The 24,047-nt window shown below is 39.8% G+C and overlaps 1 protein-coding gene across 5 annotated transcripts in view; it reads right to left on the bottom strand.

The window, feature by feature from the left end:
- Positions 1 to 24,047, bottom strand: part of RTEL1 (regulator of telomere elongation helicase 1) — a 45,815-nt gene that overhangs the window by 19,832 nt on the left and 1,936 nt on the right. For all 5 annotated transcript variants that reach the window (XM_039563408.1, XM_039563412.1, XM_039563410.1 and 2 more), the window contains exons 3-25: positions 23,427 to 23,625; positions 22,961 to 23,054; positions 21,966 to 22,047; positions 21,295 to 21,355; positions 20,980 to 21,055; positions 20,729 to 20,813; positions 19,544 to 19,609; positions 17,937 to 18,090; positions 17,564 to 17,602; positions 16,844 to 16,922; positions 16,087 to 16,184; positions 14,990 to 15,045; positions 12,308 to 12,385; positions 11,421 to 11,502; positions 7,972 to 8,104; positions 7,554 to 7,667; positions 6,078 to 6,118; positions 5,355 to 5,440; positions 4,664 to 4,741; positions 3,889 to 3,966; positions 2,576 to 2,719; positions 1,711 to 1,826; positions 739 to 862 (exon numbers count right to left, since the gene is read on the bottom strand). In XM_039563408.1, coding sequence (XP_039419342.1) covers positions 739 to 862; positions 1,711 to 1,826; positions 2,576 to 2,719; positions 3,889 to 3,966; positions 4,664 to 4,741; positions 5,355 to 5,440; positions 6,078 to 6,118; positions 7,554 to 7,667; positions 7,972 to 8,104; positions 11,421 to 11,502; positions 12,308 to 12,385; positions 14,990 to 15,045; positions 16,087 to 16,184; positions 16,844 to 16,922; positions 17,564 to 17,602; positions 17,937 to 18,090; positions 19,544 to 19,609; positions 20,729 to 20,813; positions 20,980 to 21,055; positions 21,295 to 21,355; positions 21,966 to 22,047; positions 22,961 to 23,054; positions 23,427 to 23,625 — 2,163 coding nt within the window. The remainder of the gene's footprint in view (positions 1 to 738; positions 863 to 1,710; positions 1,827 to 2,575; positions 2,720 to 3,888; positions 3,967 to 4,663; positions 4,742 to 5,354; positions 5,441 to 6,077; positions 6,119 to 7,553; positions 7,668 to 7,971; positions 8,105 to 11,420; positions 11,503 to 12,307; positions 12,386 to 14,989; positions 15,046 to 16,086; positions 16,185 to 16,843; positions 16,923 to 17,563; positions 17,603 to 17,936; positions 18,091 to 19,543; positions 19,610 to 20,728; positions 20,814 to 20,979; positions 21,056 to 21,294; positions 21,356 to 21,965; positions 22,048 to 22,960; positions 23,055 to 23,426; positions 23,626 to 24,047) is intronic.

Genomic DNA, 24,047 nt, shown 5'->3' with positions numbered 1-24,047 from the left:
CTTCCAGGAAGTCATCCAAGTCTGTATATGAAATTTTAAGTGCTTATTTTAATCTTAACCTCCATTTTGGGAGCAAAGAATTTCCCATTCTGGCTTCCAGCCCATTTCTTGCTATGACTTTCTCCAGTAAATTAGGAAGCCTTTTTACAATATTACTTTTTAAATCAAGGAACTATTACAGGGAACATCAGCTTCTTAATGCTAATAAAGAAGCTGTATTAGTAAAGATGACCCAGTCATGAACTACAATAACAACTGATGGTTTGTATTTCTCTTTATTACTAGTCAGCTTCAATTTCAATTTTAGGGTGTGATCCTTCCCCACACATAACCTCTCCCTGAGCTAGAAAGCTTCTGGATGCCAGTATCAGTTCCAGGATTTGCATACCAGCCAATAAATACATGTTTTTTTAGGAGGAACTGGAAGAGGAAGTTATTTTTGTGATCTAACCTAATGAGCTGCCCAGCGTAAGAACAACATCCTGTCCCAGATCACTCTCGGAGAAAGATGAGGCACATCTCCTTTCCAGTAAATCTTCCAGCGTTTAGAAGTGACAAGTGACACCACATCGGGCAGGCTTGTGAGGAGCAGGGAGCTGGACTCTGATCCTTATGCATCCCTTCCAATTTGAGATCTTCTGGGATTCTCTCACACCTCTCACCTATCTCAGCATTCCCAGTTTCCAGCACTACTCAGGAAAGTTGTTTATTTTGTGGGGGTTTTTTTAAGACACTTACGATTTCTTGAGCAACACGGAAGAAGAGGGAGACACTTCTGACTGCATGCCCAAAGTTGTCATAAACGTTCACATAGGGACGGACCCACGAAGGCAGTTTGCCTCTGACATCACCAGTTGTGAACCTGGGCAGGATGGGAAAACCTGAGAATTATTTGCCAGGTTGGGCTAAATTAATTAAACAAACCCTAGATCAGTATCCAAAAGGATAAGGGAGGAGCAGCAACACAAATAAAGACAAACAGTGCAGTAAATATAATGGGGTGATGCCTTCACTCAGGAGAAAAGGGCTTTGCTGATACCATGTTCTATCAATTAAACTCCTGTTGCCTATAATATACATACTATACTAATTAGCATTACAGAAATGGATATTAATGCAGTATAATGTTAATACAGAATCTGAATATAAATAGTATTGTTTCAGTAACACAATCTGTCCTCATTTCCATCCTCCTTCTCTCAAAACACTGCAGTGCTGCTGACTGTCATCTCAAATGAAAGATGGAGAAAATGCAAGACCGTAAGTTGTTGTCACATAATTTCCTGTGGTATTACAAACATGAATTCAAAAAATTGGTTTATTTTCCGTTAAAACCATTATGCTCCTTCTGCAGCTCCAAGCCTATATAGCTAAGGAGCAGAAGATAACAACCTTGTTACTTTCTTGAAGTAGTGCAATATTTATATAACCTGTTACATAAATTGATTTCATTATTACGAACTGTAGCCTTTTCCTAACAGCAACACCAGCACATTTATGTTCAAAGTACCAACACCTATGTTGGGATAGAAAGCTGTTGATGTTGTTGACGCCCTATCTCTGGAAGTGTTCAAAGCCACGTTGGATGGGGCTTGGGGCAACCTGGTCTGGTGGAAGGTGACTCTGCCCTTGGCAGGAGGTTGGAACGAGATGAGCTTTAAGGTTCCTTCCAAGCCAAAATATTCTGGGATTCAGTGAGCTGAGGTTTACCTGTGGTCACACAGGAAGATGGCCCCGTAGTCCTGGCGGTGCCTGATGACCCGGCCGATGGCCTGGTTGACAGCCCGGGACGCTTGCTGACTGTACCACTCACGCCCAGACAGGAACTGCAAGAGGTGGGATGCACAATTAACATTATTTACCAGGTAAAATGTATTCTCTGTGCTGTACAGTCACCATTTTTTTCCCTATAGAAATAAAAAGTACAGAACAGCTGTTGGATAGTATCAACCAGATGTACTGACAAATCTCAAAGAGCTGAGGAAAACCAAACACAGGTGGACTCAAAAGTCACACCTGATTTATAGAGCACAGAAAACTCAAGCAGCAATGCCCAGCTTGAGAGGCTATTTCCTATATGGTGTACTCAGAGCCTTGGCAGTACAGCATATCCTTTAAGACCTGCAGAACAGACTAAATTGTAACATCATTCATGCTTGTGCCTGAAGCAATAGAAAACCAAACTCAAACACCCCAACATACACCACCACACTTCCAAAACAGTAATTCCCAAACCAGCCAGCACAGGCCATTCTTCCTGCCCACACTGTCTCTGGATGAAATACATCCCTCAGAATGAGAGATGGATAACACACATACAAAGATTTTGACATAAACTTTAATTATATTCTTTTTTTGGGCTCATATTTAAGACTGTGCCAGAATTTGGAACTCTCAACACTATTAAAAAAAGGTGGCTGTATTTGTGACAGATACCCAAGCCTGTTTGAATTTTTGATATTCATAGCTCCACGAGGCTGAGAGGATAACAAAACCCAAAACCCACTGGGACAAGAGGGAAAACCAATGACACAAACATGCAAACAGCCAGGAGTGAGAAGCTGCCCAGTCTTACCTGTGCACCTGCATCACTTCTCCTCATCTCATCCAGGAACTGCATCTTTAGAATGACTCTGGGCTCCATACGAGGGGGAAATGGAAGCCCAGTAATGATGACTCCTCGTCCATTTATGTCTGCAAAGTCCAGGCCTTCACTGGCCTGCAGAGACAGAGTTTTCCATCATCAACAGGGTTTGAAGTGACATTTCAAAGCGATTCAGCAGTTGTTGGCCCTTTTTCTCCATTCAACTCCTGGCCAAGTGTAGTTTGTCAATTGTTTCAATGAATAGTTTCAACCAGATTTTTTTTCTTTTATTACCAGGAGTTTAAACTTTGCTTTTTCCTCTGCCAAAGCACAGCTCAGCCAACCCTGTTAATGGCTGTCTTGTTTCTGGATAAGCAGAACATGTCAACACCTTTGTTTAAACCTTCCACACCCTGAATTGTCAACAAGACATAAGAACATAGCAAGCCTTCTCTGTCAGTAAAAATTAACAGAATCATTTCAAAGCAACAACAGAAAGCCATCAGATTCACCAGAATGTAGTGTCATGTCCAGCAGCTGTGCTGTTGACATCCCATCAAGTATTTGTCACTCATGTCCCCTGTACATGCTCACTGTGCTGGCAAATCACTCTGTGAAATTGTTAACAGAGTTGAACTGACTGAAAAACAATTAAGAAAAAAAAAAAAGCTGTTTTGTTTTTCAGCTGAATCAGTTCTCCAAATCTCAGCAACAAGGCTTGAGGAAGTTATGTCTTTTCTTCACTCCAACAGCTTCTTTGGAGACTGGGACCAAAGGTTCAAAAGAAATTGGATCTTCTCCTGGTACACAGTAAACAGCAGCAAAAAGGCTCTAAAAGTAATTTCACAAATATTTCCACTGATAAACATAAGTCAATTTATCAGCATTGGAAGATGCAAAGGAAAGGCCACCAAATGTGTCCAGAGAACATGAAGTTAATGAAGCAAGTGTTTTAAAGGGAAGCATTATGTTTGGTTTGCAGCAGTGTTGTTTTAACTTCTTTGATTACAGTTCTCCAGAACAGCTGTTCTCATCTAATGCGTTATGTTTTCAGTCAGCAGCCAACATGAAATGCAAGTATGATGCTCATCCACTTCAGAGAAATCAAAATGTGTCCCTTCAATAAAAACAGGAGTGAATCACACAGAAATGTGACCTAATTTTGAAAAAGCTTCAGAGCATTTCTTTTTTTCCCCACATATAATTACAGTCAAACAGAAATGTATTGAAATCCAGAATGAAGGGGGTTTTTCTATCAATTATATAATCTGATCTCAGATGAAACAAACTCTCAGTTACATTACCTTGCCCCGACACACTGCCAAAAATGCAGCTCCATTGGACTTAGGACAGGTGACTTTATCATAGTAAGCATCAATAACCTAAAATATAAACAACTTTAAGCAGGAGGAAGAATGGTATTATCCTGTACTAGCTAAATTTGACTTGTACACTAAGATCTAAACTGTGATTAATTTGGCTTCATATAATTGTCTTTAACTAATTGCAAATGTGAGAAGCCGTTCACCCAGCAAAATCTTTGTATCACTGTGAAATCCAGAACACATCTTGGTAGGCATAAAAAAATTAATGTCAGATACTTCTCATGAGAAGACGGACCATCCTGTGTTTCTGCAGATCCCTAAGTAAAATTGACAAAACAGGAAAGCAATTCTCAGATATTATTTATTCTAAGAAGCAAACAGCTATAAACAGGATGACACTGCACAATCCTTTAACATCCAAAGCAGGATGAGCTGGGAGGAAAAGCCCTGCAGAACATTCACAAATGCTGAGTACTGAAGTGACAGCTTTCCACCAGCTCGATTACTCAGCACTTGTGTATGTTAGCTGCTGTTACATCACCAGATTCAAACGAAGACTGAAGCCTGCATGGCCAGATGAGAGGAAAGGAAGGATGCACAGGAAAACTATACTTCCAAGAAGCACTCAGAGAGTTTTACTTTCACCTTAGGCCAAAAATTTGGGTGTTTCATACCCAAACACACCTTAGAGAAGGTCATGAAACATAAAAACTGTTTCTGAAAATCACAGAAGTATGTAATGCAAATAATCAACCTCTGAAAAGCTTCCTTTGTTCCTGGGTTCCACAAACATCGGCTTCACTTCTTCTATTCTTTTGGCAAAGTCATGCTCCTGTTAAACAGAGAGGGAACAAGACAGAAATGCCAAGTAAGAACACGCCACAAGAACAGAAACACTCAGAAATGATCACTACACTTCCCCACCAGAGCATGTTCCTCTCTTGCCAAACACAGGAAGAGATGGAAGCAGAAACATGTAATCCTAAGAGCACTAACAGTGATTCCTTGCAGCTGGTGCACCTCAGACATCAGGCAGATGGGGGAGTTCCAGCACTCACCTCCCAGTCCCACTCCACAGCATGGAACCTCTGCCCCTGCCTCTTCAAGGAGCATTTAAACCAGAACTGTTCTGGCAAGTCTCACTAGGGACATTCAACTCATGAGCACAGAAGTACCAAAAATTACAGCTGCAATGGTTACAAAACAAAAATAAAGGAGAAATGCTCATATTGCTTTTTTCCCCCAAGGGCTGAAACACAGAGACCAATTCTAATAATTGTTTTGGGTTGGAAGGGACTTTAATAATCATCTAGTTCCAACCCCTTGCCATGAGCAGGGACATCTTCTACTAGATGGTTTTTAATTAACATGGTTAAATGGAATAACTACAAGCTGTCTGATGCATGTAACCAAACCACCTAATACAGGCAGAGCAATGAACATACTCTCCAGTATTCCAGGCTCTTATCCATGACAGGATATGATGGGAAGAACACCAACAGCCCATGTGGCACAACTCGCACAAGGTTACCTGCAGTGAGATAAGACAAGGGTGCAGCTGAGGATTTCACCTTTTAGGCCAAGCTAAACACTTCAGAGCAGTGCTTTCATTTCTCCTCCATGTCCTTCTAACATTTCTAGATTTAACAGATTCTTTTCAATCATGTTAGCCAAGCTGCACAAATGCTCTTCTGTTATTCTGTCCTTATGTGTTATGACTTTGTAATTCTATCTATATATATTGCCAAAACAATAAATACTGACTTCAGACAGGCTTGACACAGTTTAAAATATCACAAGAAATTGCACTGATTTCCTGTGATCCTTGATCTCTCTGCAAATCATCCTTGGCTGCATCATCTCTGCTATTGATTTCCTAGTTTCATTTTCTGACTGCACTTAGGAACCACATTTTTTACCCAAAAACAAACTCCTGACAGTAAAAATGAAGTCCTGACTTGGAAATATTAAGCCAGGGACTCAATTTTGTGTGCTATTAAAGCAGCCAGCTGCCTTGAGCAAGCAGAAGCACACAAAACCAGATAGCAGTGAGATATGCACTGCAATCCTTTACCTTTCTCTATTGAATCTTCTTTAGCATTGCCCTTTCTAGATTTCCAAAAATCCTGGGCATCAAGCAATTTTTGAAACCCACACACTTCACTTACCAATTGTTTTCCCCAGAGAAGATAAATAATCCTCTGAAAACCTACAAAGAAGAAAAATCAAACAACACCATTGCATTTCCTTTTCTATGTTTTTCATACACACTGACTTCCTTAGATATTCATCTAAAGCAGCATTTCCAGACTCCCAATTGCTCTCCCTCCTGTGAAAAGCACCAACACCGAGGGCAAGAATTAGTAATACTTCACAACACTTTATTATAGTATGAAATATTCTTATTGATAGCACTGAAGGTGATCGAAGCTTCAATACTTCAAAGTGCACGGGTGGAAACAGGCAGCCATATAAGTTTTATTATTAATAGTAACAACATATATGTGAGAGTTGTGCCAGAAAGGTCTGCAGCACCGCCAAGCCTGACTAACGCTACAACCATTTAAAATAATAATTGATGAATTAGGTGTGGTGTTGCTGCAGGGCAAAAAAAAGGGTGAATTTGGTCACTATGGTTACTATTTAGTAAATCACTTTTGCTTTGCCTGAAGAAGTTCTGCTCTCCAATGAGCCCCATTTATGTTCTTCCGGCTCTGACTGAAAACTTACCTGTTCTCTCATGCCTTTATGTTCCTTTCTTTTTAGTGTCCTGTAGCTCTGTGTACTGTGTTCCCAGAAGATTTATATATGCAGGGAAAAAACCTAACATATATATCTTTGTAAGACCTACAGATACCAGTATCAACACACAGATGTTGTCAAAACACAGTGAACACTGTGAATCCCTTTCCTTCAAAAAACCACCGTGGTTCTAAAGCCTTGGAGGGGTGGAATCCCCAACCCTCCTTCTTTAAAAGACATTATCTTCAACAGAAATACACCAAAATGGCACTCCAAACTTCTGAAAATGACAAATCCAGTTGGAGGGTTTTCCAGACTACTACTTCTCTGTAAAAATCCATTACAATTGCTGAGGCCCTTTCCAGTTCTACAGAACATTTGGCCTTTGCTGGCAGCAGAAGCACTGCCAATTCTAAACAACAGATAGATGCAGAGTGATGGAAGACGAGAGAACAGCAAGAAAAATGATGATGAAAAGCTTGACAAACATCTGGATATGTTTTCCTTAAGTAGGCAACCCAGAGGTGAAAGAGAGGCCAGGCATGGTTCCAAGCTTTAAGTATAAAAACAGTTATTGCAAAGGCCAGCCATGTTTCAAGTCAAGCCTTCAGCAAAAAAAAATTTGGACGGGGTTCAGTGCAGCTCCTGGGGGATGGTTGTGGGTACAGGTCCCAGCTAGGGCTGGTCAGGGTCACCAAGAACTATCAGTGCCTTGATATCTGATCCCTTCCAGCCCTCTAGTTCTAAATATTCAGTAGTTGTGGTTAAATGGTGTTGTTATTCAGCATTTATCCAAGAAAACCACTAGAGACCACTTGCTTCACTAGCATCCTCCTGTTCGCAGAGCCCAAAGTGTTGGAACCCAAAACTTCAAAGCAGGATTCCACATGGAAGTTCATTACCTTCGTTCATAGGTGGAAGTAAGGACGGTTCCATCAGGTCCCTTGGGAATGATCCCAACCCAGAGCTGATGTTTATCGATTACATGAGGATTCTCCAGGCATACAGGAAAAGGGCTGGAGGAAAAAGAGGAAGATCCCAGTCATACCCATTATATGACTCCCTACCAGTTCCAGAACCATAGAATGGTTTGGTTGGAAGGAACCTTAAAGCTCGTCTCATTCCACCCCTCTGCCGTTTTCACAACCCCAGGTTGCTCCAAGCCCCATCCAACCTGGCCTTGGACACTTCCAGGGATAGGGCAGCCACAGCTTCTCTGGGCAAACAGAACACTTTAAAATCCTGAGATAAAATCTAAATCCACGAGAGCAGCTTGTGCATTTTCCAGGAATGGCACTGTTCCCACAACCAGGTACTCACATCTGCATTTCCATTGTAAATGAAGAGAGGGGGGAGAGCGTCCCGCTCGTGAGGATGATTGTCCTGACTCCCTGTCGAACGAGCTCGTGCATGCTGTACCCAGGGCTGAAACACCAATAGCTTAAAGTCTTCCCTGCATTAAATAAAGAGAAAACACTAAGAAGCCAGTCAAAGTGGAAAAATTAGACTGTGACCAGCATATGGCACATTGCACCTCAACTTCTGAGAATAAACCAGGCAGCATCCAAAGTTAAAATTCCAGATGTATTGTTTTCCAGAACAGCTGGAAAATGGTATGGTATGACCTGCTTTGGTTCTTCCCAGATTTAATGACTTTTAATTAAAACATCATTGCTCCCTCGTACTAGAATAAGAAAGTATCTCCACCCTTGCACTTGCTTGAAAAATGAACCCCTTTCTAATGAGTAATTTCTTATATATCTATATAGGCTATAAATCTTTCACCTAAACTTCCCACTTTCCCCACAGTCAACTCCCAAACCTTTCAAGTTCTGCTCAAATCTTTCGTGGGATGTGGAGACATATATATATATATATATATGTATATATATATATATATATACACACACACACACACATAATTTAGTGTGTGACTCTGAAAATATGTAAGTTATCAACAGAAAGAATATTAAGAAAAATAAATAAATCACATCAGTCCATTCCTTCATTGCTCAGCTTGAGCTTGCTGAAAACTTTGCATCAGCTTCTCAGAGACACAGGCACCAGGGAATGAAAATAATATCCATGTGAAGAACAAGAGCAGCCAAAGAAAACATCAGCTTTTGCTTCTGATTCTGCTTTGCATGATTAGTTTCAGTAATAAAAAGTCATCTAAGTATCATGTGCATGTCTTTTAAATTTACGCCTTTCAATCAAAGCCTGCGTTTCCGAAAGAAAAAGCTGACGTTTCCAGGAAATCCCCATTAATATCTGCCCAGTGAGTCACTCACTGCTTAGATTTACAAGTGAACATTTACTCTTAGCTGAAGTTTTACCCTTCCATCTCATTTGGACAAACCCATCCAGACAATGTCCAAATTCTAGAAGACTCACATTTCAAAATTTAGCAAATTCTGTATCTTTCTAACTCACACAAACAGTGCAAATTAGTTTGGATCTGTGTATGGACAGGCCAGTGAGTATCTACAGACAAGAACAAAGTCACTTAGCCAGGAACCCAAGAAATCCCAGCATAAAAGTAAACTGGGCTGATATGGGATGGCCTGGAAAAGGACTCCAACCCCTCATGTTTGCTCCTCCAGTGCTCAGCTGGAAACACACTTTTGTAACCCAGCATGACAACTGCCAGGCACCAGTTCCCGGTTCCTGGACAAGCTGAGATTGCTGTACATTTTTAGCCTGGTGTGCTGCAGTTATGTCTTTAAGCTTAACAACATTAAATCCATTTTCAAGGTCCCATTCACCAGCAGGAAATGTTGGGCATTAAACAAAGCAGATCTCTGCAGCAGCTTTTTCCATTCCTGGTACAAGGACAGCTAAAGCAAGGAGGAGTGGCTTGCTAATAGTTTATAACATGATGACTTAGAGCAAACCATGAATAAGAGCATTTTAACTTAATGCTAAACTGCAACAGTCCAATATCGTTGACATAAACAGCATCTGTTCACAGATGGCTCAGGCATGAATCTCATCAGCTATCCCAAGCTATGCCCCTTCTCCTCACCAATTACAGTTTGTACAGAATGATGTTTGAGTTGATAATTTCCACAAAATCCCTGGGAAACAGCTGTTCTTAAATGCTTGAATTATTTCTATACCATTTGCTGTATCACTACAGGAAATCAGACACTTGATCAGGCACATCTGGCCTCTGCTAGGCTTGCACAAAGCACAAATCTCAACATACTCAGGTGTGTTGCACAGGTACTTGCAAATGCTGTTTTTATTTGAAAAACAAATATATCAGAATCCATCTACTAAATCACAGAATTCTCTCGCTGCTTTGTGTTTCTGTGTAAAAGTCCTCCAAACTGTGCAAAAAACTTAGAAGTGTTTGTATTAGCCTCTTCCTGCACCCATCATTAACCCAATCTACTTATCTTATTATTCCTGTATCTTAAAACTCCTAACTGAGCAATATCTCAGGAAAACAACATTTGCAGATTACCAAACAGCATTAACTTTGTGGAAACATTTAAGGGGACATTATTGCAAACCCAGTAAATTCATTCTTTGAAAAATGTTACTTTTGTCCTTAAAAAAAGGACTTCTGTGAAACAGATACCTACATACCCATGAGCACTTTACTGAGTAATTAAGTAGATAGTTATGAGGCAAAGTATTTACAAAAATCCCTGGAGAGTGCTCTGTTAAGAAGGCTGAGGTAAATGGACCTGCATCTGTCTTCTCAATCAGAAAATGTTTTGTTTTCAACCTAATTATTAAAAAATAAATTGAAAAATCAGAGAGAATGAATGCTGCCCTTCATTGGTGCTGCTTTATAGGACCATTAGGATAAGCCTTTGATTCAGAAGCCAAGTTTCTTTTCTGCTAAATATATTGTTTTGAGGAATGATTATACTGAAATAATTCCAGATGATGGATTCTGCAGAGCATAAGGAACAAAACGGGTGGGAGGAGAGAGACAAGGAGAGGGAGAAATCCCAGTTGAACTGCAAAGTATAGTTGAAGGTGAAACTATCAAGAACTGATAAACACATCCTGAAGAATTTAGGAAATTGCTCAAAGTAGGAAGTTTCTCAAAGTAGGTCATCACAGAAAAGATAAGTGTGCCCTAAGGCATGGCATTTTCTGCCTAAGAATTCACATGATCTGGACAAGATCTCTGGCACAGCACATGAACCTTCCCTATAGGGCTCCAAAATGAGCCAACTGTAACACCTCCACATTGTGAATCATTTCAAGAGAGAATGAGAACTTTAGTAGAATTTACTCTAACACCACCCTTGGACAAATATTTTTGGCATAACTGCAACTGAACCTCATTCTTCCCAAAGGCAGTTACAGCCTTATTCAACACCAACTATGTTTAACTCAATACAGTTGTACAGAGAAATAGAGCTGGTCTGAGGAGAACAGAACATGTCATGAAGCTCAGTATTAACCTGAGGGTTGGAGGAGAGTTCCCCATTCTTGGCTGGTCTGAAGGTTTTCCCTACATCAATACAAACAACAATTACATAATGGAGATGATCTTCTTTCACTGGAATAATTGCCTTAAAAGAACTGCAGCAGTGCACGAAACACCAGTGGTACAAGAAATTTTTATATTGAGATGGCACATTGTCATCTCCCCTTCAGAAATAACTATAGAAGTGAAAAGCTTGTCCCCAACTCATCATATCCACAATGGAGCTGCACTTGTTTTCTTTTATTTGAATCAGAAAGGAGCAGTTGAGTTTTCAATCCAGCTTTTTGCATGAACCTCCCCAAGGCCACTCCTATACCTTGTTTTTTTGAAGATGATGAATTCCAGAGATCTGTCCTTTGCTTCTTTTTCTGATTACCATTATCCACATGAATATGCACCTGAAGGAAAGTGACAAACGTTTCTAGCAAGGGCTGCAGAAATGAACTTGCACTTCCTCCCTCAAAAAAACCTCACCCACGCGAAGAGTAATTAATGCAATTAGTGTCACTTTTATAGTGTTACTAAGGTTATATAATTTCCGGTCTCTTTTCTATTTTGCTTCCAATCTTTCATAACTTTCTAAGAAGGAGGAAAAAAGTGTATCACCATTCAACCAGTCATTTTTGAGTCAGATGATGGGAGCAGCTTTTCATGGGCTGACTTGAGCAGAGACTGAGAACCCAATTATTTGGGTATTTCCACCAGCATAAACAACACAGATTAAATGTAGGACACTATTGTGGTGGAAAGATTTGCTTCATTTGACAACAAAAATAGTATCAAGTCTTAATGTGATACCTAGAAAAAGATCTGTTCCTAAAATTCATCACAACAATATACAAAACAATTTCAGAGAGGAGGTTCGGTGGTTCTGCTGGACGTGCTTGGCACTAGGCTAAACTAAAACCAGATTACTGGAAGAACACATCAATTCTTGCTCAATATCCAATATAAAAATTTTCTGAAATTCCCATTGGCTGCACTTTTGTAATTTAATTTAGAAGTTCCTTTAAAAATTCTGTTTCTCTTCAGGATCTAAATTAAATACAGTTCCTTTGGTGGGTTTTTTTTGTTGTGTCTTTTTTTTTCTCCCTATAATCAACATAATTTGCTGTACTATCCACATCCTTCCATGTCTTAGATACGCTAAGCACAGACATTAAATGCCACGAGGGAAAACACAGCACACAAAGCCTCCCGTACCTTGTAGTATTTAGATATTGCCTGACGTGGCAGGAACGCTGTTGTGACTCCTTCTGGGGGATCGATGCTGAACACTGTCTGGAAAATGGAGGGAAACAGAATCACAGAATTAATTAAGTTGGAAATCACCTCCAAGATCATTGAGTCCAACCTGTGACCAATCCCACCTTGAGACCCAGCCCAGAGCACTGAGGGCCACGTCCAGGCATTCCTCGAACGCCTCCAGGGATGGGAATTCCACCACACCCTGGGTAGCCCCTTCAATGCATGGCCACTCTTTCCATGAAGAAATTCTTCCTGAACCTCCCCTGGCACAACATGAGGTCGTTTCCTCTTGTCTGGGAGCAGCGCCCGACCCCACCTGGCTGCCCCCTCCTGTTGAGGAATTGCAGAGAACAAGAAGATCCCCCCCTGAGCCTCCTCTTCTCCAGGCTGAGCCCCTCCCAGCTCCCTCAATGGCTCCTGGTGCTCCAGACCCTTCCCCAGCTCTGTTCCCTTCCCTGGACACGCTCCAGGCCCTCAGTGTCCTTCTTGAAGTGAGGGGCTCAGAACTGGACACAGCACTCAAGGTGAGGCCTCACCATTGCCCACCACAGAGGGACAATGACCTCCCTGGTCCTGCTGGCCACGTTATTTTTGATACATACATACACTTCTGATTCTTGCTTCCAGTAAAACTCCTAATGTGTATCTTTGCACTGAGAAGTGTCTCCACAAAAGTTACTGCTGTCATAACCTTAAATTTATTTCCTTACTCCTGTTATCAAATAAGACCGAGAACCTGGAATAAATATGGTTCTTCCGGGTGCTTCCTGCTACCTACATAGTGCTCTCATTGTACCAAAAACTGCAAGCCAGGACCTAAATACACTCAAACTATACAAATGACAATATTATTATTCACACTCTTCATGACTCTGGCTGTGGATAAACAAACACACCCATGAGATCAGTCACAACCAAGCGTAGAAGAACTTTTTGGATTCCTTCAGCTTAAAATTTCATCTTTGATCCCTCTGCTAATAATACTGTGCTTAGAAAAACAATCAAGTTGTAATCATATCTAATTGTCCACATATTACATTAAAAGCTTCTATCAACAGAGTTATGCTTTTTCCCGCTTTCCTGTGTGTGATGTCTCATGACTATAGATGATGCTCTTTCAAACGTAAGGATCCCAGCGCAACTTCAGTGAAAACAGCTGTGGTTCTCAAATATTTACAACTCTGTTAATTTTTCTAAACAAAATTTCTCCAGACACTGAAAGGAATTACCCAAGCTCATAAGAGTATCAGCTAGTTACAAGATGTTCTCCAGCAATCTGAAAAAAAGCACAATTCCTGGAAATATTTACTTCTGAAAAATAGCCAAAGATATGGTATACAAAAGAGATTTTTGGTAAGGGTTCTTCGAAAAGGAAGAAGAACATTTACTATTAATTAAAACAAGCTGATGATAAACTAAGACTTGAAGACAAGGCTCTGCAAGAAGCAAACACTGTGTTAAACCAACAAAAGCTCTGTCCTAGTCCTACCTATCTCAAGATAGCAAACTACCACTTGGCAGATCCTTTGCAGCAACTGTCCACGTGCAGGTCCTCAGCAGCAGAAAAGGGATCTGAGGTTTCTCTTCCAAATTCAAATCTCCTTTTATCTATCCACAGCCCAAAAGAGCACACACAGACAATGATTCTCAGCCTTGGAGAACAGTCCACTGGGATCAGGGGACCTGGCTTCTCCTTCTGAATTTTCTCATCTCTCAGTTTTGAAACCCTGAGAAACTAACATAAATCAGGCTCACTTGACCTTCCCCTCAGAACAGCGACATCTCCCAGTAAAAACCATTTTGGTACCAGTGTACACAAACTGCTACTACTGTACTGGAACACACACGGAGGTTTTGCTTAACCACTGCTAGAAAAATGAAAACCCTGTGTATGCACACCAACAAACACCCATGCATTCAGAGTTCAGTGCTGCAAACCTGCCAGGACCATTCAAAACACACCCAGGTAATTTGTCTTTATCATCCAGCTCTGTAAGGTTTGAATACACGTCTTCATTTTCAGTTTTAAACAAGGTGTAATTCTCTGCTGTCCTTTTGGACATGTATGTTGGACAGACCACTGGCCCACTGCACCTCTGAATTTTATGGGGCTTGGGATTTTCATAATCAAAGTTTTGGAAGTGCACAACAGGGAGATGACTGACAGCATTATGTTTATTTGCACAAGTGTCACACTCAGTTCCTATAAAACTGAAAATATTTTTGGTTTAGAGATGTTGTAAATTAATAATTAAATGAAAAAATACAGTTACATTTTCTCTTTTGTTTGCTTTTTTCCTTAGCCTCTCCTGTTATTTCATGAGATGGTCTCATATTCCCAAACCCTGCTGCAAACAAGTTCAATGACCCAGCTCCACCTGGTGGATGCTAAGCCTAGTCAAAATTTAAATCCAGCATCTCCAAAAAGGGAGACCAGAACAGCAAAAGAACCACCTGGGTAAAAATCAAATTAGCCCACCCCATCAGGCAGCTGCTTTCCCCTCAAAAATTACAAACCTGCACCATTGCATAAGTGTACATCCCAACAAGAATAAAACTGATCCAATATCTTTCCACATCTTTTAAATCAACTCTTCTATCCTTCAGATAGTTATAGAAGCAACAATAATTATTTACCTGGATAATATCTGAGAGCTTATGCAATCCAGATGTATTGATAAATATCCCAGTACCTGGAGAAAGCAACACAAGATTATTCTTAAAACACAAATATCCATCCTCTTGTATATATCCACACCTTATCTGAGCAGCTCAACACTCTGAATATGACTTGAAAATATTCCCTGAAACAAATAACTTATTTCAAGTTTTTCATCATTATTCAAGATGCAAAGAGAAATACAAAACTGGCATTCCATGTCTGACACACTGGGAAGCTGTCACCTGAGAAAATTACATGGACTTTTTAAAGCTCCTCTGCATTAAAAATGGGAAAGGAACTAATTAAAACAGCAATTAGAGGAGCAGCTAAAAAAAACATATGAAATACACTGATGATGGGGATTTTGCAGCAGAAATGATCAACAGATGCACTGGTCAGGCCAGAATGCAAAAGGGGAAAGGTGCTGGGCAGAGAAAAAAGGAAGGGTGGATGTGTTGTCCAAGGATGGCCTTGCAGAACTGACAGTCTGTATTCTACTCCCTTCAATGCTTTTTCTGAAGAGTCTGCTGCTAAGAGCTAAATCATTTTCTTAACACATGTAAAAAGTTGGAGAATTTTCTTTACAGAAGGGCAAATTAAGAACAAGATGCTGGCAGACATTAGAACAGAAGCTTGTTAAATCAAGGAAAAAACCCCTCATATTCTATAATTCTCTACATCCCTGTTTTTTAACTCCAGAACTCAAGACACTAAAAGTACCATCAGCAAAATGCCAACAAGCTTCACACCACAATCCATCTGGTTTTAGAGAAAAATAGTGTCTGTGCAAAAATCCTCTATGTGTGCACATGGATGGACACCTACATGGGTACACATTCAGGTTTTGACACAAAGTGGTTCTCAAATTAGTTCAGTTACATGAACAGACATAAAATATGCTTCCCAGCAGAGGACCCTGCAAGTCTTAATAAAAAGACACAAGTCCTTAAGGTCAGAGTTTAGCTTATAAAAGCTTTATCATTTGATTCTTTCCTATAACAACACAAATTCCCAGTTACTCACACTGAAGAGGAAAGTCTGAGTAAAACAGCTAAAAAGTTCATGCACTTACGGCTTGAAAGAAACTGTAAAATCTGCTCCAGTGACTCCAAGAGGGAGGATTTGGTCTGGAATGTTATTTGGGCCTCTGCAAACAGATCAAAGATGTAGCTGCAATTTACAAAGAAAAAGCAGATATGGGTAAACACTGTAAAGAATCAAACGGGCATAAATAATGTTACTCTTTCATAACAACAATTTCACCATCAAGTAGCAAAACATGTTTCTGTCTCCATGAGAAAGAAAAATTTACAAGAATAAAAATAAGTACTTACTTATAAAGACAGTGGACAATACTGACGTGGCAGAAAGCACACTGACCACGTCATTCCCTTTTTCCACCACTCCTCTCTAACATACAATCCATACTAATTTAGAAGCAGATTGGCATGCTATTTCCACGATTTTATTTTACCATGTACAACAGGCACCAGTCTAGAAACGGGCTTCCAGAGCTCAGAGGTGCCTCAGACACATCACTGCAGCTTTGGTACCTCTGCTTAAATCATGACACAAAATTGAAAGCAGCACAGTGAGGAGCTTCTTCCAGCTCAGGAAACCCAAGCAGAGGATTTTCCACTCTTGAAACACTAAAAAGGGGAGTTCCTCCAAAAATAATGATTACTACAGATGGGGAATTTAAGGAAAACCAAAACCTTGAAGAAATACTATTCCCAGAAACTAGTATAGTGCTATAACCCCAACAGCTGACCCAGCTCCAATTTGCTGTACTTTTTAACATTTAAACACATTAATGAGAAGAAATTTACCTTCCCTCTTTGGTGACTCCACTACCATTTGGTGGCAGCTCCACTGCATCAATAGCGCTTTCAAGCTGAAGAAGAATTTCTTCAGGAGAATCAAGAGGAAAAAAGTTAAGGTGCACAGAACTCATGTCTGGGACACATCTAAGTCTCTTTTCAAAACATACTTTATTACAAAGGCTGCTACCAAAGACAGTAGCCCAGCTGCTCTCTGTAAACAAACCAAAATGATCAAAACCAATTTCCTGGATATCAACTCTAAATATTCATATTCAACTCTTAAGAACTTCCATGACCTCAATTCCTAGACGAAGCTGAAGTCAGCAGCTAAATGTTAAATTCTTCTTTACAGACAGGGAAAGTTGTTCTTGGGAATGCTTTGTATAAATGAGCTATCTCAAGCTTTTTGCTGTTAACTTCAGGTAGCATCATATTCTGACAGCAGAATCATGCAACTGATGCAATTCCAGCACATTGACAGGATTGGAAACCACGGGGACTTCTAACAAAGAAGGAGACAACACGTTCACTTGCCAAATCTCTCTTCTTCAGAAAAAACTAACTAAATATTCCAGAAAGTTCTTGGAAAAAGCCCAACAACTTAAGCCTCTATGAATGTCTCAGTTATAAGTAATGTATATGGCAATGCTACATGAGCTTGATTTATAGCTGCTGTCCTTTTGAAACTGTTTCAACAACAATTTTCAACACAAAAAATAAGCTTACTCTTGATCTTTGCTATATCTTCCAGTTCCATGTTCAGTCCTGTTGAAAAAAGTAAAGATTTCAAAGAGGTTGTTTCACACCTATTTCATTCCCAGTTTCTTTATGCCTTTCCAGAAATTATGGCTATGAAGGTCAGAATTGTGTGCATGGAAAGACATTTTCTGTGTCCCCCTCACTGTTCTCTTTCATAACCCCTCACGTCACATTGATTTGATCAAATCTTTCAGTGTCTGGCAACAATTACTAACTAACAACAATTTATTTACTAACGAGAGTGTAAACTTCCCAAACTTTCCCTAAAAGTTATTTTCCAGTTCTTGGTAGTGGAACTTTATAATTCCAGAGAAACAGTGATTTGTCATTGTCAACATACCTGAACTGGCCAACTCCATGTTGAATTCAGCATTGATTTCATTCTGTTGAACCATTTTGGCTTGTTCTTCCAGGACAACATTTATTGCATCCATTGCTGAAGCCAAATCATAGGGAGTCAAGTCAAAAGAAGAGGACTCCTCACACAACTTCTCCTAAAATATAAGGAATGGAAGAACTATTCTGTGTACTGTTTGTTCAGGCAGTTTCAGACATGATGAAGTCCAGATAACCAGGCTTGATTTCATTTTTGATCTCCAGTTCAGGCCAGAGGATATTTTATAACACCTGAAGACTTTGACTATTAGTAAGCATCATCTTTTCTGAAATGTAGAACAGATTTTGCCTCTTCCACATATCAACGTTCTAGAGAGTACAGACAGTAATTGTCTGATGTTCAAGCAGGAAATTTTTTTACTTAGAGAATTGGTTTGTTCTTCAAAAAAGCTGTTTTTATACTTTCCATTTAAAAAGTAGTAATGGTTTAAATAGTCAGGATTAATAAGTTTGACAAAACTTTCTCTGACTTTGAAAATTAAGTCACATACTGCTTTACCAGAAATTTTCATTCACAAAAAGAATCATTTTCCCTGAGGAATGACAATAAATAGTAAGGCCTAACCTACACAAATATTTGACTGTAATAACTATGAAGAAGTAAGTTATAAAGAAAAAAAAAATGGTGAGCAAGCCTCATGTGTAATCAATCTAATCAGAAAGAAATCAATTTTATTTCAGGGTAATCACTAAGTTTCCACATATTAACGTGGAACACAGTACCATCAGATAACTCTGGCAAAAGGAGAAGTTGTTCTGGCTAATTTCTGCATGCAGGCAACAATTAGTACTTGTTGCACACTACAAAGGGAAAAAAAAATCCCAAACCCAAACAACTGTAATAGGATTTCAACACATTTTTCAACAGAAAAAGAGATGTTCTGATGAAAGGAGCAAATCCTGGATGCAGCTATGCAAGTCTCTCAAGTGAAGCAGAGCAGACCCGAGTGGCTGTTTACTGAAAGGACACCAGGCACTCAAGACAACAAACCACAGCTGTTCAGCAGAAATCCCACTGGGAGACTGTGGCTTCGTGTGGCAGAGAAAGGGACATATTTCAAATGTTCCTTTGCATTTCATTGTTTAGGCAAAGGGCTGCAGCTTCAAGCCAGCTAAAAGGAAGAACTCATACGGCAGCATTATTTATTTTTTCTTGTTTTCCTCTATGAGTGAGGACTTGGAAATATTACAAGAGTCCTGTTTGCCATCAACTGTACTTGGGAGAGCTGATGCAGCTGAGCTTCAAGAATGGATCTTTCATCATTTCTTACACAGTGTTTTCTTGCAAATCTCGAAGAAAAGAAGCACCTCATAAAGCTGGAGATGCACCCTTTAGAAAGAAACTATCACCTTGTAAAACATCAGCAGTGTCAAAGGATTGTCAATTAAACTACAAAGATTTAACTGTCACAGAAATAAGAAATGTTCATGATAATGAATATTAACAACATACATCTGAGTGCAGATTTGACAGCTGTTTATAAAAAGACAGGGGTCTGTTTTATTTTTCGGATGAAGATTGAAAAACGGTAACAGACCAGAACAACTCACCACATTGTGAGCTTCATCGAGTATCACCACAGTCCCCTTCAGGTCCAAGCTGTGTGATTTCCTGCTCTAAAGACAAAAAAAATAGAACAAGGCCACTGAGATATATGGATTTAATTGACTAAGAAATTGGATGATGAGATACTTCTGTGTTTTCATGTATTTTGAAGCTGGGTTGGTTTTTTCCTTTGAGAAAACAGCAAGTAATGGCTGTGGCTGCCCAATACAGAAACCACAGAATCACTTTCTCTGGAACCAAAGGTGCTAAAATGTATCATGCAAATGTTTACAGAGGTTACAATTTGCAATAAAGAAAAAAAAAAAAAAAAAACCCAAACAAACAGATGTGTCATACTGGGATGCACAAGTTTAACTATTAATTTGAGTCACTTTTGAGTCATTTTTGGCAACAGAGACCGGGGAGGAGTGGGGAGTAAAGCGGAGGATTTGCCTTGTATTTACAAATTTATGCTTGTGTTGTCTTTGCAAGTGGATATTCTGGAAACACCCCCTCCAGTACCACATCATTTCACAATGCTTCTCTGCTTATGGGGCTTAAGGGATTTTTTAAATTTATTTTTTAATTTATTAAACTTTTGTCTTCCTGCAGCAGTGGAGTGTAATCTGGCCTTTACTATAATTGATGAATTACTCTAAGTTGCATGAAGGTGTCAGCACACTTGTTTCCTCAACAGAGTTTTCAAAGGTTGCATTTTCTGTCCATGAAATACGGACAACTTATTGCAACTGTTTGTACATAAAGCCAGAAATTATTTCCAAGAGATAGGTCCAATCTCTACTGAAAGCTTCCTTATTCTAAAAATCATGCAGCAGTTGCAGAAACCAAAATGCCTCAGAATGCATGCAAGAACACTGCACAATGTGTGACTGAAGATCCAGGAAGGAAGTGAATATCACCTAAAAAGGGCACCACACTCTGCAAAGCTAATTCTAGAAATACAGAAAAACCTCAAACAATTTTTTTTTTTTAACCATGGGAAAGAATTTACAGAGAAAACCCCCAAATGGCATCCTCTATAGTCCTGAACTTGAACTGGGGCTTGATCAGTTTTGAAGCATACATAATGCATCCCCTTGCTAGGCATCACTCTTCACTGTTTATCCACTAAAAGCCAACACAAGACAAATAGAAGAACAATTGTATTTAAAAGCAAAGTTACATGTTACCTTTGAGTCTAGTAAATAGTTGTAAGGCATAAAAATGATGTCTGCTTGCTGCTTCAGGCTTCGAGAGAGATAATAAGGACAAGCTCTGTTTAAAAACAAAACATTACAGACTATAATACTTGCAGAAATATTAGGAGAGCATTCAACATTCATGCACTATGATACACAAAGGGATTAATAAAAGTGAACAGAGAAACAGTTCTCATTATTTTCACAAGTCAGGGGGAGGAAGGTCAGAGAGGATCACTCACCTGTGCTTGTTTCCATTTTTAACCAAGTCTTCAATATCCATGATTGATTCAATCAGTTCTTTCTCTGTACTCTTTTCTGTAAAAGATGACATTAAAACCACCAGCTAAGGTGAAGGCTTCACACAAAGATTTGTTGTTACCCTGATCATCCCACTCATCCACTAATATGTTGTTCTTGAAAGACAGTAACAGAAAAATACACACACAGGTGGATTCTGCCAACTCTTCCACACCTCTCTACCTGCCTAGCAAATCTCTCCCTCTCCAAAAAATAGGGCTTTGTTTCCAGGGAAAGTTAAGGTGAGCCACACTCACCTTCCACATTGTTATAGAAATGACAAGCACGAGCCATCACTTTCATTCGGCACATGTAGATCTGTAAAACAAAGCCTGTTTCAGCCCAGAGTAGCACAGCTTGTCAAGCACTGGAAACACGTTAAGGAGTGAAATCAGTTCTCTTTAACACCAGCTAATAAATAAATGCTAATCACAGTTCTTCGGCTTTAAAATCACATGTCCTTCTGCTCACCTTGCAAGTTAGGCTCTTTTTCTGCAGCACAGAACACTCAGATGCTCAGAGAAAAATGTGTTACATTTTACCATTAATACTTTTCAAAATAGTAATCTTTGATATTGTAAAAATAACAGCTAAATCAGTAACTGAAGTAGTATTTTGAAATTATTATTGCTCTTGACAAACACATAAATGGCAGGTCAGAAAGTAAACTACAAATTATTATCTGTCATGTTCTACACAGTGACATTCTTCTCTGGAGAGAAAATGTCACCAGAGACTCAGAATTACATTTTGCACTCACAAAACTGGAAACCAAACATTCCTAAAAACATATTTACAACTATTGTGTTTCCCTGAAGCCTCTTGTAGTTAAACAATGTCAGAGGGAAGAAGGACACACAAATGACACACAAATGATACAAAAGCCTCCATGTTCTCCCTGAACATCCTCTCCAGGCTCTGATCTCACCTGCATGTGGTTGCTCTCCTGTCGCTTCACTTCAGGATTGATGCAGAGCTGCTCCCTGGATCCCAGCACACAAATCTTTGGCCTGGGTACACAAAATTGACATTAAAACTAAGGCAAGAAAGAACAGAGTTGTACATGCTCAATATAGCAGAAGTGAAAGATTGAAGAGAACAGATGAGCCCAAAGCAAGGGTCAGAGCCAGAACAAGTAAGTTAGTCTGTCTGTAACTAATGTGTGCGTTATTGGAGTTTGAGGCACTGCATTTCTGCTGGCAGTGGTGGGTGTTAATAAGCAGCAGCAGCTCACAGCAAGAAGTCACAAGCAGCAACTTCCACCATCCACCACAAAATCTGGGTTCTGTTATGACAGCTCAGCCCAGTCAGCTGGGGCCTGTCATCCACTACAAGCTCTTCCTGGCTGGTTGTGATGTTCAGAGCAAGGTTAGGACAGAACTGATTCACTACAAACATTCACTATGGGTTTATTTGCTTATTACAAGGCTGTATCTTTACAAGAACTACATAAACAAATCACTACTGCCTGTCCAAAGAGCTCAGCCACACACTGGCATGTGAACAGCTGAAAACTGTGACAGGCATTGCTATAACAAAACCACAAAGTTCTTCATAGATTTACATCAGCCCAAGGAGTTCTACTTGGTAATGGCTCCCCACTGCTTTAAAAAATGCCCCCAGAAAAATATAAAGAGGGAAAACTAAAAAAAGTAATTTTATAAATTAATGTGTCAAGTAAAAAACCAAAACCAGACTAAATTCAGAAAATTCTATGACTGAAGGAGAGAAGCTGTGAAGTATTAAAATAAACCAAACCCATCAACAAAGAAAACCAGGTTCTAAATATGCATATTAAAGAAACTGCATTTTTCTGGATATCATCTTTCATGCATTCATCCACAGAAGTTCAAACAATAACTACACCAGAGGGGTTTCTCTATCTTTCCTTTGAATAAGGACACCACCCCAAATCATACTCACCTGTACACTGTGTTCTTTAGCTCATTAATGACCTGTGTAAGCTGGGAGTGAGTCCTGGAGGCATAAATTATTTTTGGAATGTCAGTGTAATAAGCTGCCAAATAGAACAGGAAAAAAGCAGAAAGACATTATAAGCATAGAAAGAAGAACCAGGGATATTCTTAGCCTCCTTCCCCAGCTGGTACTATGGTAACAGTTTGCCTTGTAGAGACAACAGGAAATTCTGTCATCTAACTACTCACACACAAAAAATGAGCTAAATGAGTTTCTAAGAAGCTGAAGAACTAAATGAGCTCCAAGAAAAATTCAAACTACATAAAACACCTTGAAAATCTATAAAACGGTGAAACTGTGCTTCATCTCCTCACCAACAGCTCCGTCGCTTTATCAGTGCATATTTATTGTAAAAAATAAATAAAAGCAAGTGTTGATTAACATCCTGGAGTGCAGAGATGGTGGTACTCACTTGGGACATCTCCATCTGTGGCAGCAGTGCCCCAGGAGGACACAGGTCTGTCAGGAAAGAGCTCCACCCCATTCATGCGCTGGGCAATTTTCCGGGCTGAGATGGTGTCCTTGAAGTGCTCCCGCCAGGCCAGGGTGGAACACAGCAGGCAGAGGGTCTTTCCTGTGCCTGTGGGGCTCTCCAAAATGCCATTTACCTTCTTTATTGGAGAGAAATAAAAGAGTGATTTGGGGGTTCAGTAGGACAGGTCTTGGTGCAGTACTGCACGTCCTCTGCCAAGGAGCAAACACCAGCTGGCAGCCCCACCAAGGAACTTCCACACACGAGATCTTGTCAACCTGTAGGACCCTCTAATCAACTTAATGAGGCTCAATCAAAAACCCAGAGCCAGCCATCACATTTATTTAGCACAGGAATTCAATTCTCCACTCTTAGAGCAATTGGAGTGTGTCACACTTCAGCAAAAAATACATGAAAATACGAGAAGTTACTGAAAAACGACTCCCAGGTAACAGAGTGCTGGTTTCCTTTAGGATTAAGCTTATATCCCATGTCAGTTTGGGCAAACTTTGCCAGCACTTATAACACCTTGCCCTACTGGATGTTACAATTTTAAAATGT

This window comes from Corvus cornix, chromosome 20 (genome assembly GCF_000738735.6).
Source record: "Corvus cornix cornix isolate S_Up_H32 chromosome 20, ASM73873v5, whole genome shotgun sequence".
Classification (NCBI taxonomy): Eukaryota; Metazoa; Chordata; class Aves; order Passeriformes; family Corvidae; genus Corvus; species Corvus cornix.
This window is presented reverse-complemented; position numbering and strand designations above follow the sequence as displayed.